This window comes from Pseudorasbora parva, chromosome 8 (genome assembly GCF_024679245.1).
Source record: "Pseudorasbora parva isolate DD20220531a chromosome 8, ASM2467924v1, whole genome shotgun sequence".
NCBI classification, from domain to species: domain Eukaryota; kingdom Metazoa; phylum Chordata; class Actinopteri; order Cypriniformes; family Gobionidae; genus Pseudorasbora; species Pseudorasbora parva.
In genome coordinates, this window is record NC_090179.1 from 28,706,171 (window position 1) to 28,724,339 (window position 18,169).

Sequence of the window (18,169 nt, forward strand, 5' to 3'; positions counted from 1 at the left end):
TAAATATCTTGATACTATGTAGGCTACTAACTAAACCACCATGGAACCTGCATGGAACTGAGGTCCTGAAACTGCAGCACACCGCTATATCATCCAGTTCTGTAGGTGGCGCTGTCACAAAAAACGAGTGTCCTAGAATTGCGGTCCTGAAACCGGGGTCCTGAAACTTTTTTTATTTTTTATTTTTTTATTTAAAGTATCAAGATTTACAAACAAACATGGCTGCATAGAACCGTTACTTCAAAATAGGACATAGAGGATATAGCCTGAGGGAGCAGCTCTTAATATAAACAGTGAAAATTAAATGAATAATTAAAACAACAACAAAAGTATAATGACATGACATAAGGGGAGAATTCAAACATTATTCAGTTATTAGCCTCAGTTGGGAAGTGTTTTAGGATGTCAAATATTTTTTGTGCTTTAGGACCTTTCAAGATTTTTAGAGATTTCATATACATTTTAAATTCATTTAAAAAAACAACAAATTTGGGAGATGATTTCACAATTCTATATTTGTGAATGAAGAATTTAGCTAGACATACAATTGTATTAATACAGAGCTCATCACCTTTGTTTTGTAATATCAGTCCAAATGTTATGTCGTCCCTAGAGAGAGAAGTTGGGAGTGAGGACATCTTTGGCTTAACCCATTTATATATATCACAACAAAAAGTTTGAATTACATTACATGAGAAAAAAACATGGTCCGTGGTTTCAACATCATTTTCACAGAATGTGCATATATTATCATCTATACCAAAACGAAGATGTAGTAAATCTTTAGAGGGGTAAATATTATTCATTACTTTGAAGTGCGTTTCTTTCACTTTAGGAGCAATAGGGAGTGTTAGATACATTGTTCTTAGCTTAGTGATTGAATCCTTATCAAATTTTTGTAGGATGTTATTTTTATTTTGGTTATTAGGGTAAAGATACTCGATGAAACATTTTCTAATAAAGTGGTTAGTGCATTTTTTATCCAGAACATGGATCCCTTGAATTGATAGTGGGGCCAATTGTGGTTGAATCGTATAATATTCCAAAATGATTCTTGTTAGAAGGACATAACCTTGGGGTATGCTTAATGTAATTTTAAAAAATCTGATTTTGAGGGTTTGAAATTATGTTTGATGCAAAGTTGTTCATAATTTAAAAAATGTCCGTTAGTATCCATTAAGTCGGTCATGGACCATATGTTTTTCCCATACCAATCCTCAAAGAACAAAGATCGGTTGCGGTGCAAGATGTACCTGTTGTTCCAAAGTACAGATGTATGGGGTGAAAAGTTATGTATGTATAACATTTTCCAATACAAGAGTATTTGTTTGTGAAACTCTGATAATGATATAGGTAATTTATCAACATTAAAGTCCGCTCTAAGAAGAAATTCTAATCCTCCAATGATACAATACCATTGTTTGATCCAAGATTTTAGCCAATTTATTTTTAAGGTTCCATTAAGGCAGTCAAAATCAATAACTTTTAGCCCTCCATCATTTGTGTCTTTAACCATATTGCTTTTTTTCATATAATGTGGTCTGTTTCTCCAAATGAAGTTTAGGTTGATTTGGTTGATAGACTTAATTAATTTGTTTGGAATGGCATTGGAATAAGCTGGGTAAATACATCTTGATAAACATTCCATCTTTGGTAATGTAAGGTAAATTCGACCTAGAATTGATAAATCCCTCTGTAGCCATCTATTTAACCTTGATTTGCATTCTTTAATTTTATTTTCTACATTCAGAAGTTGGCTTTGTTTTTGGTCCTTGCAAAGGTAAATTCCCAGGTATTTGATTTCTGATTTGATAGGGATATTACAGATGTTTTTCAATGAAGTGTCATGTACAGCAAGCAATTCACATTTTTTTAAGTTTAATTTTAGACCTGAGGCTTTCGACAATTTTTCAATTTTGGCAATAGTTGTTGAAATTTGGTATCTATTTTTTAAGAATATTGTAGTGTCATCCGCTAGTTGGCTGATTATTATGTCTGTGCCCAGTACATTAAGTTTTTTGATTTCATTACAGTTTTTAATATAGATTGCTAGCATTTCTGTGGCTAAGATGAATAGGTATGGTGATATGGGGCAACCTTGAGGGATACCCACATTAATCTTGAAGCTTGGGGTGGTACCACTAGGTAATAGGACCAGTGGCGATTTCTTTAAGACTGCAAGGGAAGCTCGGCTTCCCTTCCCAGCAAACATTTGGACGTTTAATGACCGTTGAAAAGACGTCAATCCTACACGTCCCGTCACGGTTGAAAAATAGTTCCAAAATGAAAGTTGAACCGACGTCTTTGACGTCATCTGGCCGTGAACTGCACGTCTCTTCTGCGCGTCCCTGGACGTCTAAATGCGACGTCTTCTGGCTGTTTAAATGTGTTGCTACATAATTTACGTGTATTTATAAGCCTGCATATATAAAATAATTACACACCCATTGTGTAACATCGTGAAAGGCAATCAGTTATGGCGTGAGGTTTAACACATCTTGACAAAGGTTCAAAAAAGGTCCAAAATAGGTCCAGTCAGACCTGAACCTCCATACAACGTTTTAATCACGTGCATCACAAACAAGAACACATTGAGGACATAAGCAAAAAAAAAAACCCAACATGTTCTGATTTACCACAACATTTTATTGTTTTGAACAGCCACAACTTTTCCTCTTTATTTATTTTGCATCATTGTTTAACATCTGTTAACCAAACTAAAATACCAAATTCAAAATACTGAATTATTAGCCTTTAAGATAACATTTTACAATAAGGTTCAAAGTTAACATTAACTAATAATGAACTGCACTTATAAAGAATTTATTTATTTTTGTTAATGTTAATTTCAGCATTTACTAATGCATAATTAAAATCTTGTTAACATTAGTTAATGCACTGTGAACTAACATGAACAGCTGTATTTTTTATTAACTAACGTTAACAAAGATTAACAAATACACAGTAACAAATGCATTGCTCGTTTCATGTTAACTAATGCATTAACTAATGTTAACTGATACAACCTTATTGTAAAGTGATACTGCCTATATAAAGGGATAGTTCACCCATGTTTCAAACCTGTATACCTTTCTATGTTCTGCTGAACACAAAGATATTTGGAAGAACATTTGTAACCGAACAGATCTCAACACATTAACTACTAAAGTAGGCAAATAATATAATGTTAGTTAATGGGAGGTTATATCTGCTTGGTTACAAACTGGCTTCCAAATATATTTGTGTACAGCAGAACATTGAAAGGGATAACAATGAATTTTCATTTTTGGGTGAACTATCCCTGGCTTAAACACATTAAAGTTTTGTGGCTCATTTTTGTAAGCACCACCCCAGCTCTTCCTGTATAGGGCTTCAGGTGTTCCTCCATCGATGCATCAATCTCAGAGTCTGGAGCATTCGGGTTCCACCTCTTCACAGCATCTGAGGGAAGAGAATATATATATATATATTTTTTTAATGAATAAAAGGGAAAATGTGAGGTAAGTTACATGCATTTATTCTCAAAATAGCTTAATGGAGTACAGCTAAATAAAAAAAACAATGGAACAACATGTATAACAAAAATAATAATAATAACAATAATTATAATAATAATACATTTTATTTATAACGCACTTCATTCCGAAGAATCTCAAAAGTGCTACATGGGAAAATGACAAAAATCAATAAAAATAAGTAAAATGATATAATAATATAAACAATCAACACATAAAAGCATTACATTTTATTTTATTGTATAAAAGATGTTCTGCTTTAAATGGGTGTTAGATGGATCCATCAGTTGGGGATCAGCATCTGTCCCCTCCCTCTTCAATACCACTGTGCTGCCCTAAAAAAAAAAACTTAGGTGTGTGTCTGTGAGAAGGACCCTTAACTAGGTGTGTGTCTGTGAGAAGGACCCTTAACTAGGTTTGTGTCTGTGAGAAAGACCCTTAACCAGGTGTGTGTCTGTGAGAAGGACCCTTAACTAGGTGTGTGTCTGTGAGAAAGACCCTTAACTAGGTTTGTGTCTGTGAGAAGGACCCTTAACTAGGTTTGTTTCTGTGAGAAAGACCCTTAACCAGGTGTGTGACTGTGAGAAAGACCCTTAACTAGGTGTGTGACTGTGAGAAAGACCCTTAACTAGGTGTGTGTCTGTGAGAAGGACCCTTAACTAGGTATGTGTCTGTGAGAAGGACCCTTAACTAGGTTTGTGTCTGTGAGAAAGACCCTTAACTAGGTGTGTGTCTGTGAGAAGGACCCTTAACTAGGTGTGTGTCTGTGAGAAAGACCCTTAACTAGGTGTGTGTCTGTGAGAAGGACCCTTAACTAGGTTTGTGTCTGTGAGAAGGACCCTTAACTAGGTTTGTGTCTGTGAGAAGGACCCTTAACTAGGTTTGTGTCTGTGAGAAGGACCCTTAACTAGGTTTGTGTCTGTGAGAAAGACCCTTAACCAGGTGTGTGACTGTGAGAAAGGCCCTTAACTAGGTGTGTGTCTGTGAGAAAGACCCATAACTAGGTGTGTGTCTGTGAGAAAGACCCTTAACTAGGTGTGTGTCTGTGAGAAGGACCCTTAACTAGGTTTGTGTCTGTGAGAAGGACCCTTAACTAGGTTTGTGTCTGTGAGAAGGACCCTTAACTAGGTTTGTGTCTGTGAGAAGGACCCTTAACTAGGTTTGTGTCTGTGAGAAAGACCCTTAACCAGGTGTGTGACTGTGAGAAAGGCCCTTAACTAGGTGTGTGTCTGTGAGAAAGACCCATAACTAGGTGTGTGTCTGTGAGAAAGACCCTTAACTAGGTGTGTGTCTGTGAGAAGGACCCTTAACTAGGTTTGTGTCTGTGAGAAGGACCCTTAACTAGGTTTGTGTCTGTGAGAAAGACCCTTAACCAGGTGTGTGTCTGTGAGAAAGACCCTAAACTAGGTGTGTGTCTGTGAGAAAGACCCTTAACTAGGTTTGTGTCTGTGAGAAGGACCCTTAACTAGGTTTGTGTCTGTGAGAAAGACCCTTAACCAGGTGTGTGACTGTGAGAAAGACCCTTAACTAGGTGTGTGACTGTGAGAAAGACCCTTAACCAGGTGTGTGACTGTGAGAAAGGCCCTTAACTAGGTGTGTGTCTGTGAGAAAGACCCATAACTAGGTGTGTGTCTGTGAGAAAGACCCTTAACTAGGTGTGTGTCTGTGAGAAAGACCCTCAACTAGGTGTGTGTCTGTGAGAAAGACCCTTAACCAGGTGTGTGACTGTGAGAAAGGCCCTTAACTAGGTGTGTGTCTGTGAGAAAGACCCTTAACTAGGTGTGTGACTGTGAGAAAGACCCTTAACTAGGTGTGTGTCTGTGAGAAAGTGAAAGACAGGTGGGCTGAGATGTCCCCTAAATAGATAAATGGTACCAATAAAAAGTATATTAAGGAACAATATATTTTTTTGATTGGCATATGACCCAAATAACATTATATAAAGGATACATTAATAAGTTACAGTAATAATTTTGACGGTATCATTTAACATACTTTCTATTTATATGTTCGAAATAACTTTTCTACTTGGCCAAACTCAGTACATTTCAGTTGACAATGTAGCATAATTTCTTCCATTTCATTCGTGTCAAAAAAGTAAAACTCAAGCATGTTAATCAAATAATACAAAATGTACTTACCCAAAAGTAGATTTTTAATAATATATCGATACAACTCCCCAATTCCTCTCCTCGTGGTTGTTCAACGGTCCCGTCCGGTTTCCGGGAGAGCATATCTCGCGAGATAATATCCTATCGCGGGATTTTGTAATATCGCAAGCTGTATTATTAATAATAGATTTTATTTATAACGCACTATTACTATATATTGTTACTACATCTTGGCAGCACAGTTTTGGCTATCTTCATCCAACTCAGACCTAAATGGTGAATGAAAATGTATCTGTTTTACATAAAAATAATAACGAATACATAAAACAGATTGGGAAAAAATTACTAAATGCAGCTTTACAATCACTTAACCACATGGGCACTTTGTAATTATAATTAATTAAATGAGATCAAGTAAATATATTTATTTTGCAAGCAAATTGTTTATTTCATAAAGATAATTCCTGTTTTTTTCTCGCTTGACGTCAGTGGACGTCTTATTCACAACCTCTTAAAAACTACTTGGCGCACTTAAATTAATTATTGCAGCATTAACCAATGTGTAAGGTAAGCACAGCTTTTGCATATTTCACAAGGATTTCATAACATAAGGGTCAGGATGGACTATAATTGCACGTGTAAAAGACGTCGCCAGGTGATGTCCTCTCACAACCGAATCACAACAGGGTATATATTGAACTACGCGGAGCTAAAAGTCGAAGTAATAATTATACATACAACTCCAGAGAACTGTAGACATGAACAAACGTATCTGAATACATTTTTAAGAAATGTTTCTGTATTACACATTTTTACTGATTCATGCCGTCCTACCGCGACTATTTTTGGCCAGGGACACGACGTTGCCGTCGGACCAATGTTTGCTGGGTTATAATGTCACAAAATTAATGGTCAAATATGTACTATTATATTAACATTGTATTGACTAAAAATGCGTTAGAAAACGTTCATCTCAAAGACGAGTTCGTTCAGAATCAGTTACATATAGCAGGTCGGCTGACTCGATTTCCTTCTCATACATTCCCGCAGCGTCACAGTGCATTTCCCTATTGAAGCCCAGCGTCCATTGACTTCAATGGGGCTGCTTTGAACGGTTTTTTTCAGCGCTTCGAAACTAGACGGTCATTGGATAAACGCTGCGATTATGTCCCGCCCACGGACGCTCAGCGTCTCTGGGAGTGAATGGGGAGTGGGCTGGCCCGGACTCCGAGCTTCTGCGTGATGATTGGAGGGTCTGGATCTCCTTTTGACTGACAGCGATTCTGTACTAATAAGGAATCACTGAAGCTATTCGCGCTCAGTCTCATCGCGGATTTCTCAAGTCCAGTCGAAATAAAAACTTCTGCAACCTATTTCTTTGATATTTGCTTGGCGAAATTGCTTGATTTTCATCAAACATTTCACACAATTATACACCACATTCCTTGTTTCAGTTTTACAGAGTTTAATATTTTTTTAGCTCGTTCATTCATTCACAGGGTAAAAGACCATTTTCTTGAAAAGGAACGTAGGGCAAAATTTACTTTTTAATAAGACAAATAAATAAGACAATTGGCCGAAAATGAGCTTCCCCTCTCTGACAGACCAGTAGCCGCCACTGAATAGGACACAGCTACTAATATCTCGATATAAGCCGCCAACCCATTCTCTAAATTTGATTCCAAACCCAAAGTGTTTGAGTACAGAGAGAATAAAAGGATGTTCCACGGAGTTGAATGCTTTATAGAAGTCTAGAAAGAGAAGGAAACCATCATCCTCTATTTGGCTTCTATACTCAATAATGTCCATTACCAATCTTATATTATTATGAATTGATCTTCCTTTTAAGAATCCTGACAGTGTATCTGCAATAATATCTGAAATTCCTGTTTGCAGGGTTCGTACACCTTTTCAAAGGTCAAATTCAAGCACTTTTCAAGCACTTTCAAGGTCAATTTTAAAGATTTTTCCAGCACCTAACACCGCTGTAAATTACATTCCAATACATTGTCAAAATTATTATTTAGTGTTATCATCACATTAAAAAGCAAATAATGCTATAAACAGCCAAAATTGTGTTTCGTAAAGCAGAAGGATCAGATATTTAACCAAATCACAAGTTTTATTTATTTTAAATGTATCACTGTCTAAATAGACTGTGCTTACTATCTAACCTGCCTTTGGGGTCATTGTAAAAACAATTACCCTAAACAAAATCACTCGACGGGTTCACTTCACTTTCAATTCATTTATTGAAAAATTTAAAAAATGCAAACATTCGTCTTTGAGGTAACCAGTCAATCAGATTCAGCTCATTGACCTTTTCTATTTTTAATTAAGTTCTTTTTTTTGTGTGTGTATGTCTATTAAAAGTCTAGGCAATCAAATATTTCTTCTGAAGAGATGATAAATAAATATTAGCTTATATGATAAAGCTTAAGCTTTTTTTTCATAAACATTGATCAATTACCATTACAATTATCTCACAAATATGCTTAGCCTACAGTGCATGTTCTACAATGGGGTAATTGTGTTGCAGTAGCTTACATACAGCACAAGAAAGCTTGACTTCAAATGGTAAAAAAAAGAGAAAACAGTAATAAAATAAGAACAAATAAGCAAAAACAATAGCACAAATAAATCAGGTAGGCCTAGGTCTAACTGTATTCAGGTGAGAAACTGAATTAAAAAAAAAACAAGTTATCAAATTTAAAATAACATTGGATTTTCATTGTAAAAATTAAATATGAATCTGTTAAAGTTACACAAGTTACACAAGTACATAAGTAAAGAGCAGCAAGTGATCTTTTGTCTTTTTGTAGTTTGAATAACTGCTTCCCCTTTAAGACCTGACACAAGTGTGGAATCAAAACACTGTTCCTGTTACTCATTCTTCCTGAACTGTTTAAGACATAGTACACATTGTACGCGATTTCGGACGCAGCCTGTATTTACGTTAATACAGATGAACAGTGTAACATTTTTGTGTGTATTTGACCATTAATAAGCTGGGAAAAGGAGCTTTTTTTTCTTTCTTTTTTTACTTGTATGTCAGAGGTCGGCTTTATAACAGTATGTGCGCACTTCAGATATGAGCGCAAAATCTGCGGGAATTTGTAGAATTATGTCTAATCCTGTGCGAAATTCAGACCGATCACACACTAACACACTGTCATAAAGAAAAATCCAGCAGTACGCGTCGGCACGGTAGTGTACAGAGGGTTAAACGATCGGCCAGAGAGGAGAGCAACAGGTGTAGAGGAGAGGTGGTATCGTTTCGGATATTTCATTATCGATGCATATCAAAAATATCAATTTTTTTAACAGCAAAGTTACTTGTATGACCATCTGACACTATTTTTATGCACTGAGCTAACGTCTGTAGGTTTTAATTTGCAGATTTGTGGCTACGTTCACTGCCTATTCCACAAATGAACATGCCATAACGGGCATGTTAATCTTACATTATCACATTATACATAAGTAACGTTACACTGTCACTTATGCGAATTCCTAGCTAGCAGTTAATAGCGCAAGTTAGACAAATAGGCGCTAATGTGTAACGTTAGGCTACAGACTACTTTAGTTAGCTTACTTGAAAGTCTATGACTTAGCCTACCTTTCATGTGACTCGAAAGAGCAGACTCGCCCATAGTGAAAAGCTGCAAGTGTTTTTGCAGACTTTACATGAGGCACTTCGTGGGGTTTGTGCCAGTTTGATCCAAAATTCGTATTTAGCATCTTTCAGCCAACGTTCAATGAAACGACAACATGGGGGCGGAGTCACACATGGAAATAGACGGGCAGATCGCGAGCACAGCAGGTTTCATTTTATGCTCTCCAACATTTTATTTCTACATTTAATAAACGAACTATTTAGTCAGATAGGTATTTGTTGTAAAATAAATAGTTACAATTTCAAGCATTTTTAAGCACTTTATCCAAAATTCAAGCACTTTTCAAACCTTGAAAACACAACATCAAAATTCAAGCACTTTCAAGGATTTCAAGCACCCGTACGAACCCTGTGTTTGGAGACGAGAAGTAAATATATAGGTTAGAAGTTTGTAGTCTGAATTTCTAAGTGTAATGGGTCTTCTGTTATCAATAATTCTGGGATCTTTTCCAGGTTTTGGGATAGATATTATAACTCCATGCCTCATTGTTGGTGGGAGTACACATGTTTCAAATATTTCATTAAAGACTTAATTAATTAAAGGCAGCAGGTCTCTTAGATCTACCCAAAAATGTCTGTAAAAGTCACCTGTGAGACCATCAGATCCGGGGGCTTTGTTAATGGGGTCCTGAAACTGCAGCCTCCGGTTGTGCAGGAATATACTACTGGACAAAAGGGTGGAGTTTCCATGACAGCCAGATTAGTTTCAAAATAAAAGTCACTACTACAAATTGTTGCCTTTCTGTTGTGAATGAGAACATACCGATGTGTGTATTTTTTTTAAATTACAAACGAGTAACGTTAACTGTTAGATGTGTCTTTGAACATGGTCATTGGTTTTATTGATGGTCCAACCAATGATCAGAATGTTTGTGTAAAATAGGTAATTTTTAGACTTATGAATGTTTTAAGGGAACAACTGTTTCCTTTCAAAAAAAAAAAAAAAAAAAGACTTGAGAGGCCATTTAAAATACATATATTTTTTTAATTTCAAACACGTTAAAAATTCTTCAAGTCCTGGGACTGGAAAGATTTAGTTTGTCCCCAACAATCTACAAGCAGCAAGGCTAAATCCCTTTGGGCCATTCGGATTCAAACAGGTGCTGGTCTTATAATTAGAATATCAAAAAGCTGATTTATTTAACCAATTCCATAAAAATAAAAATAAAAAATTATATATATATATATATATATATATATATATATATATATATATATATATATATATATATATATATATATATATATATATATATATATATATATATATTCATTACACACAGACTGATATATTTCAAATGATTATTTCTTTTAATTTTAATGATTATAACTGACATTTAAGGAAAAATCCCAAATTCAGTAACCAGAATATTACTTAAGACCAACACAAAGAAAGGATTTTAGAAATTTTATCCAACTGAAAAGTATGAGCATGTACAGATAATACTTAGTTGGGGCTCCTTTTGCCGGAATTACTGCAGCATGGCATTGAGTCGATCAGTCTGTGGCACTGCTCAGGTGTTAGGAAAGCCCTGCAGGTTGCTCTGATAGTGCCTTCAGCTCTTCTGCATTGTTGGGTCTGGTACAATCACATCTTCCTCTTCACAATACCCCATAGATTTTCTATGGGGTTATGGTCAGGCGAGTTTGCTGGACAATTAAAAACAGGGAGAACAGGGACACCATGGTCCTTAAACCAGGTACTGGTTGCTTTGGCACTGTGTGCAGGTGCCAAGTCCTGTTGGAAAATAAAATCTACAGACTTGTAGAATATAATAATCCATTCTGGCTAAATTTTTTACTCTTCTAGTTTTGATTAATAAATCACAGTAAAAAAAAAAAAAAAAAACTTTGACAACAGTTTTGTAAGTAGATGGGCAATTTAGGTTTTCAAAGTTTTGTTTACAATACAAGGAGTTACCATAGATTAAAATTCACTTTTCCATTTTTAATACGAGTTGTCATGTAAATGTACCCTCTTTAAAGAGCTGTATATTCCCTTTTTAAATAATTTACACCACTTTTAAATATTACTGGATAATGATTTTTCTTTATATATATATATACATATACACACACTTTTATTTAATTTCTTCTTAGTAATGCCTGGCACTTTAAGATGCCCTTGCCACTTTAAGATTTTATTTACATGACTTTTCCAGAAATCATTTATAAAATTAGGCTAGTCATCATATAGCCAGGTTTTTCCAAAATATAGAAACTCTGGTTCTTAAAAGGAAAATGAGTTGCTGAGGGATGGATTAAACAGATTTTAAACATGTTGATTATTTTAGCTTAAAATCCCATTTGAGAACCACTGCTATAAAGACATCTCATCACTGGGCCCTGAACAACATCCCTGTTAACCTGCAGATGGAAGGTCACAATTTTCTTAATGTGCTAAATACTTGTTTTGAATGTTAGAAATGTGCAAAATCTAAATTAACACACACTCACTTTGAAAACACAAAATTTCTTCCTCCAGCAAGACTAAAGCAGAAACATTCACTTCATAAATCATTATACATTTCTCCAACTTTGCACAGTAAATGCTTCACTACCAACCAAAGATATTTTATTTCATGAAGGAAAAAAAAATCACAAAATGGAGATAAAGGAGAAAGGAAAACATGTTGAGTGCAAAAGAAGTGGTTAAATATTTTACTTGAGGCAGTTTTATTTAAGTTAATTGTTAATTCCATGCTGTTTCGTTGTAATACAGATTCTATGTCTGTGGTTCCAGTCAGATATCCAGTAGTACAAACTAGTTTCAAGTTAACAAAGTACAGAAGAAATCATATGCATTATGCAGATTCAGGGGGGAAGAAAAATAGACTATTTCATGTACTCATGCAGGCTTAAAATCAACTTTATTAGTGCTTTTTTTTTTTCCTTTTTGAGACAGCCAAATGGAGACCTGCATTTGTCTTAGTTCTAAAAGCAACAAGGCTCCTTCACTTTTATAGAGCTGCAACCATCCACCCACCATCAGCCTATGTGAGCAATACAGTATTTTAGCACAAATTACAGTCCAGACCACTGGTAAATGTTACTACATAACTACTACTTGGTGATGTTAAGCATTTTGCTCCACATGGATATCAAGAAATTTGCTTCAACTTTCTCTGAAAAACTAAATTAACAAAAAGAGCACTTTGTTTAGACTTGCCCTTTTAAAAGGTTTAATTGTTTTCTTTAACTGCATCATATAATTGCACTAACACAGAAATATTACAGCTCAAACCACTAATAGTAGACATATCAGTAATAGTAATAAAAGTTAATTTCTGTAATTACATTAAGAAAAACTCAAAATATATCCAGCAACTGATAAAAATGTTGAGAAAAAAAAGCAAATGAACATAAAAAAAAAAGGAAAAATGTTGTACCAGAACGACGACCAAAAAAAAAAAAAAAAAAAAATTCCAAGAAATCTTAAGTTCTGACCATTCAAAAATCATAATTGAAGTTTGTTTCATGAGTGGTATATTTTATTTCAATTTAAGGGCTAATAAAACAGAATAATATTAAAAATCAAACAAAGGGAGAGAAAACTGGAGGCATCGAGCTGTTGAGTGCCACTCATAAGGTTGGGCTTGGTGGCTCCCTTTGTGAGTGGGGTCTGGGGAAAGGGAGGGGGAGTGGGGTGGAGTCTCATATTGGCTGTGTTGTCTCATTGGTTTTCATCCTCCACATCTTGCAGCGCCTCTTTATTCTGTTCCTCACCTGTGCACAGAGAAACAAAGCCATTGTTACTGCACTGTACCACAACTGTGTGTCCCTTAAAGAAATCCATGTGTGATGCGATGTGCATTTTCACACAAAAGTTTACAACCCTTGCAAGATCTGTGCATTAGGAGTTTGCCAAATAAAACGCTATAAAAAGCAAATAATAAAATCAAGTGGAGAACTGAATACATGCTGTGAGATAAAATGTATCTATCATATTACAAAAATATAATTTCCAAGCTCAAAAAAAATAGCTTAAGTCTAATTTGAATGCAGTGTTATCTCGTATGGACATTTAATTGTCACACGTAATTCAGTTCCCAAACCAAAGGATAATACCCTTAGACACCTGTATTGTACATTTCTGGAAATCATACCAGAATTGTTCAAATTCTAATATACTGGTACAACACAGCCATTCCAATTGGACAGAGGATCTGGCAGTGATCATGCAGAAACTGTTTGTTTCAGACATGCTGCACATATAGCACTCTGGTGGCTACAAAGATAGCAACACAAAGCTTACAAACGGGTGAGTGATGATGCAATTTGTGGACAAAAAGGCAAGTGCTAGAAAAAGTGGCCTCACTTACAAATAAAGTTTGTGGGCAATTAACATTTTCCTTTAGGAATCTAAATAGTGGGGATGAAAAAAGGCAAGATGGGTTAAGTTGGACGGCATGAGGTTGCACACATTACAAGATGACATGAAATGTCGCAGAGAAAGATTATACTGCTGGTTTGCACAGAAATGCAGTGGTGTGCACTAGATCAACTTTGGAAATCAATAGAGGAACATCAAAAAGGTTGAAAAGCTTTTCAAAAATAAATACGGCCGTGGTCTCATTTCTGGGGTAGGAATGAATATCTTGGATGCACTACATCACATATATAAAATCTTTATGTAATAACATTAAAACCACTACACTATACTGAGAAAAATTATTTCTGGTGGATGGACCAGAATATAAATTTTTTTAAATGTTTGCTTGCACAATTTTACTTTCAAGAAGAAACATCCCTCTGTTTCAACTCTTCTTTTAGAGGAGGATATTAGAGATGCCTCCCAAGTCCTAAATCGGGACACTCTGAAACAATCACTCTAAAAATAGCTTTGGTTTGTGGAGGAGCTTTTGTCACCTTCATGTACCAATGGGTTTCAAAGACATGTTTGTCACGCTTAGGATCTGAAACTGCAAGAACAATGATGCGTCTTACCATCTCCCTGCATATCTGAAGTCCATAGTGTCAGGTTATCACGTAACAACTGCATGATGAGTGTTGAGTCCTTGTAGCTTTCTTCACTCAATGTGTCCAGTTCAGCAATCGCATCGTCAAATGCCGCCTTTGCCAACCTAAGGTCAACAACCAGATACACAAACTATAATCAAGTATCAACATACAAAGGAATATATTGCAATAAATACCATCTTGGTCAGATAAGAAGACAACCACATTATTTAAAATCTCTAGAGGGTACCAGATTCATGCAAATGTAATATAAGATTATGACTGATACACATTTGCAAACCTTTCATTGGCTGCTGTACTTTAAGATTACAGATTTGAATTTAATTGATATAGTCATTGAAAAGCCCCAAAACAAAGAAAACATACCTGCATGCACGGTCGGGAGAGTTGAGGATTTCATAGTAGAATACGGAGAAGTTAAGAGCCAGACCCAAACGAATAGGGTGTGTAGGCTGAAGGTCTGTCATTGCAATATCACTAGCAGCTTTGTAAGCAACCAAACTGTTTTCTGCAGCCTCCTTCCTGTCGTTTCCTGTGGCAAACTCAGCGAGATACCTGTGGTAATCGCCCTTCCTAAGGCATCAAAGGGAGAAAAGGTCTGTTTAAAACATGCATAAATAAAGCTATGACCTCATTATGTCACATACGATTCAACCTTAGATTCACTTAGAAAATAATCATGGATTTCATACATTTTGTAGTAGAAGACCTTGGACTCTCCTGAATTTGCAGCTGGGATTAGGTGCTTGTCCAATACATCGAGGATGTCATTGCAGATTGATTTCAACTCGGTTTCAACCTGGACATGAAAATGTAAAGGTTAAAAAAGCAGAAAGTGCATCACATCACTTAATGAACGCTAGTTAGCGCACATCTTACCGTTTGCCTATATTCCCGAATCATTTTCAATTTGTCCTCTCCACCCTTATTCTCCTCTTTCTGCTCAATACTACTGATTATCCTCCAGGATGCTCTTCTCGCCCCAATAACGTTCTTGTAGGCCACAGAGAGCAGGTTTCTCTCTTCAACTGTTAGCTCAACATCCATCCCAGCCACTTTCTTCATGGAGTCAACCATTTCTGGAAAATTAAAATGAATGTGATGGACATATTGCTCACTAGATTTGATCACAACCAGAAAGCAGAATACGAGACACGGCTATGGCTACAATATGCACACATTTTTTTAGCCAGTCACAAAGCAAGGAGTGCAACTGTCGGGTTCTGGAATTAAAAAAATAACCCATTAATTTTCTCCATAGGAAAACTGATCTTGAATGTAACTCACACATTTTTAAATAGAGACACACTGTCAGTAACTAACGTGTTAATGGTAGAGATAGAGATGCTTATGTCGAAGCAATCAAACCACATTATTTCTTAAATAACCATGTTTAACAGTGGAATATTTGCATTTTGGGATTTTGCTGAAAAATCTGAGCATTGCGACAAGCAAATCGTAGCACTCTTTAGTGCCTGCCCAATCCCATGAAACACTGAAAATGTGGTAATCGACAATTCGCCTGCATCTATTAAACCTTTTACAAGTATGATCACAGCAGAAGATTCAAATCTGCATTGGCACTGCCGCTGACCCAGAGAGAGCAGTTGTCATGTGCAGGTATAAAACACTTTCACAGTCTGTTCAACCAAAGAGTCAGATCAGTATCATTATTTGTGTTACAGCAAAACAAATGATCACATAAGTACTGGGATTTAAAGGTTGCTGTCTACAGCAGTGTTTTGTTCAAAAAGATTGTTTCAATAAATTACATTGTTAAACCGACAAGTGTGCATTGGGAACAAGAGGCTTTTTTGTCATTGAATCATTCATTCAAGGGATTCGGCCAAAAACACTGATTCATCCAGTAATGAAACAAGTTAAGTATTTATGAAGAGTCATTCACGCACAGATTAAAAAAATTATAATAATATTTCTAACTTGCAAATTAACATCTTGCAGCAAACATCATCTTGTTAGAACCTTTAGTAAATTACATGTTATTTTGTTTAGTTGTCTATTCAGAATCCTGGGAGAACTGTGATCTCTGTTTTAAACAAACTAACAAATACATTTTGTGATTATCAATTTATCCAGAACTGTGTAGCTCTGCTTTTGTGAGTGTATCATGTACTTATTCGAGATGACACATTAACAATTGTACATTTGCATTCCCCTCAGTATTCAATCATAAAACACTGTGCATACCCTTTATTAACTAACCACCATTCTACACACTTGCTGCATACTTTTAAGTGCTGAGTAAAAACCCTAGATACCTAATATGGGTTAATGGGTGACTAAACTAGACAATAAATTACCAACAAAGCACAGTTATAGCTGTGGGTTTAGTATATCGTTAGAATCATGAATACTACAAGTCAGTGAGCCTCTTCTCCACATTCTGAAATTAAATCTCACTGCAATACTGTATCTGAGCTTACAAAGCATTAAATGCTTTGCTTTACTGTACAGCGGCTGCGTCTCAAAATCTACTGAGGTACCTGCCTAGACAGCATTTTTGGGTATCACGTTTACAGCCCAACGCGCCCAACGCAAAAATGCTGTCCAAGTAGGCAGCTCAAAAGGTTTTGAGACAGAGCCACAGTCTCTCGTAATGTGCTGCGGGGGTAAACGCAGAAAAGAGCGGCCCTGGTACAGAAATAACTCCTTATAGTGATTAATTGGTTCGATTAAGACAGCTGTTAACTAATATTTGAACCGTTCTTCGCCCACATGAGGCTTGAAGACTGCAGCCACCCCCTCCGCCATGGCTAGCAACAGCTTGCCTCACCCACTAACTCTCCGCCATTTTGTCTCCTCAATAAACGTCTCCATCTTCATATGCCATTCTGTAGTTACCCCAATATCACATCAGCAGAATTAACGGACACCACAAATAAAAGAATCAACGTTTTTAAAGGGTAAACTGGACTCGGCTTGCCATTTACAAGGTGTTCGCTTGGTGTAACCGCGAATTAAGCCAGCTAACCCGACCGTCATATAGTCTGCCGGAGCACTCGCTTTGTAAAAACAACGTTCCCGTTACTTCTTAATTTCTCTTACCATCATATCTCTCCGCCTGCTCGGCGAGCTTGGCTTGGTACACCAAATCCTCCCGGTCACCCATGGCGGACAGCGCGCGGCGAGCGTGTTTTGTGAGAGATTGGGAGTAAAGGAGGAGTGTGAGTTCACCGGCAGGCCCCTGTGCGAGCAACAGCTGCGGATTGAATGGTGGAGTAAAGATGGCGTTACACCTTCATCCGGGAACTTTCACACAGAGCAGGTCCACACGCTCTCTCTCTCTCCCCTTACGATTGCTGGATTTGAACCCTCTTTATATAAATAGAGAATGAAAGCTATATGCTTTTCTGCCATTTGTGTTTTGATTTGTTATTAAACATTGTGTAATAAAGTGGCACATTTAGGAGCAACGTTATTCTATAAAATGTCAACAGAATTTAAAGGAAGAGTTTAAATGAACATTGTCATAATTTACAAATCCTCATGTCGTTCTATGGTGTGTAATTGTTAATGTTTAAAACGACCCAAATGCAATACCATTTGAAACAAAACATTAAAATCTAAAATAAAACTTAAAGAAGCAGTTCACACAAAAATAAAAAATATTTTATTTTACAGCATACAATAATATATTTTGAGAAATGTCTGTTTGTCATTATTGTTTGGTGACCAAAACTCTTCAAAATATCTTCTATGTTCCATAGAAGAAAGTCTGTCGTACAGGTTTAGAACGGCATGTGAGTGTTTTATCATTTCAATTGAACATCAAAAATAAAATAGGCTAATACATTCATATTTTAATTAGTATTGCATTTGGGCATAGACTTCCTTTACAAGTATATTTTTCTGTTACACCACAGAAA

At 36.1% G+C, this 18,169-nt stretch overlaps 1 protein-coding gene across 1 annotated transcript; it reads right to left on the bottom strand.

Moving 5' to 3' along the window:
* Positions 1-11,951: 11,951 nt before the first annotated feature.
* On the bottom strand, positions 11,952-17,570 carry ywhae1 (tyrosine 3-monooxygenase/tryptophan 5-monooxygenase activation protein, epsilon polypeptide 1). Its single transcript, XM_067450655.1, has 6 exons — positions 17,349-17,570; positions 15,162-15,361; positions 14,975-15,081; positions 14,649-14,855; positions 14,250-14,386; positions 11,952-13,028 (listed from the first exon to the last, which is right to left on the bottom strand). The coding sequence occupies exons 1-6, from the start codon at positions 17,410-17,412 to the stop codon at positions 12,976-12,978; spliced, it is 768 nt and encodes a 255-aa protein (XP_067306756.1). The 5' UTR covers positions 17,413-17,570; the 3' UTR covers positions 11,952-12,975.
* Positions 17,571-18,169: the final 599 nt, after the last annotated feature.

Excerpts from the sequence above, each read along its gene's own strand:
- ywhae1 (XM_067450655.1), bottom strand. The coding sequence starts at position 17,412 with ATGGGTGACCGGGAGGATTTGGTGTACCAAGCCAAGCTCGCCGAGCAG. Across the intron at positions 15,362-17,348 it reads GCAGGCGGAGAGATATGATG|AAATGGTTGACTCCATGAAG; the intron begins GTAAGAGAAATT and ends TTAATTTTCCAG. Across the intron at positions 14,387-14,648 it reads TCTCCCGACCGTGCATGCAG|GTTGGCAAAGGCGGCATTTG; the intron begins GTATGTTTTCTT and ends TGTTGACCTTAG.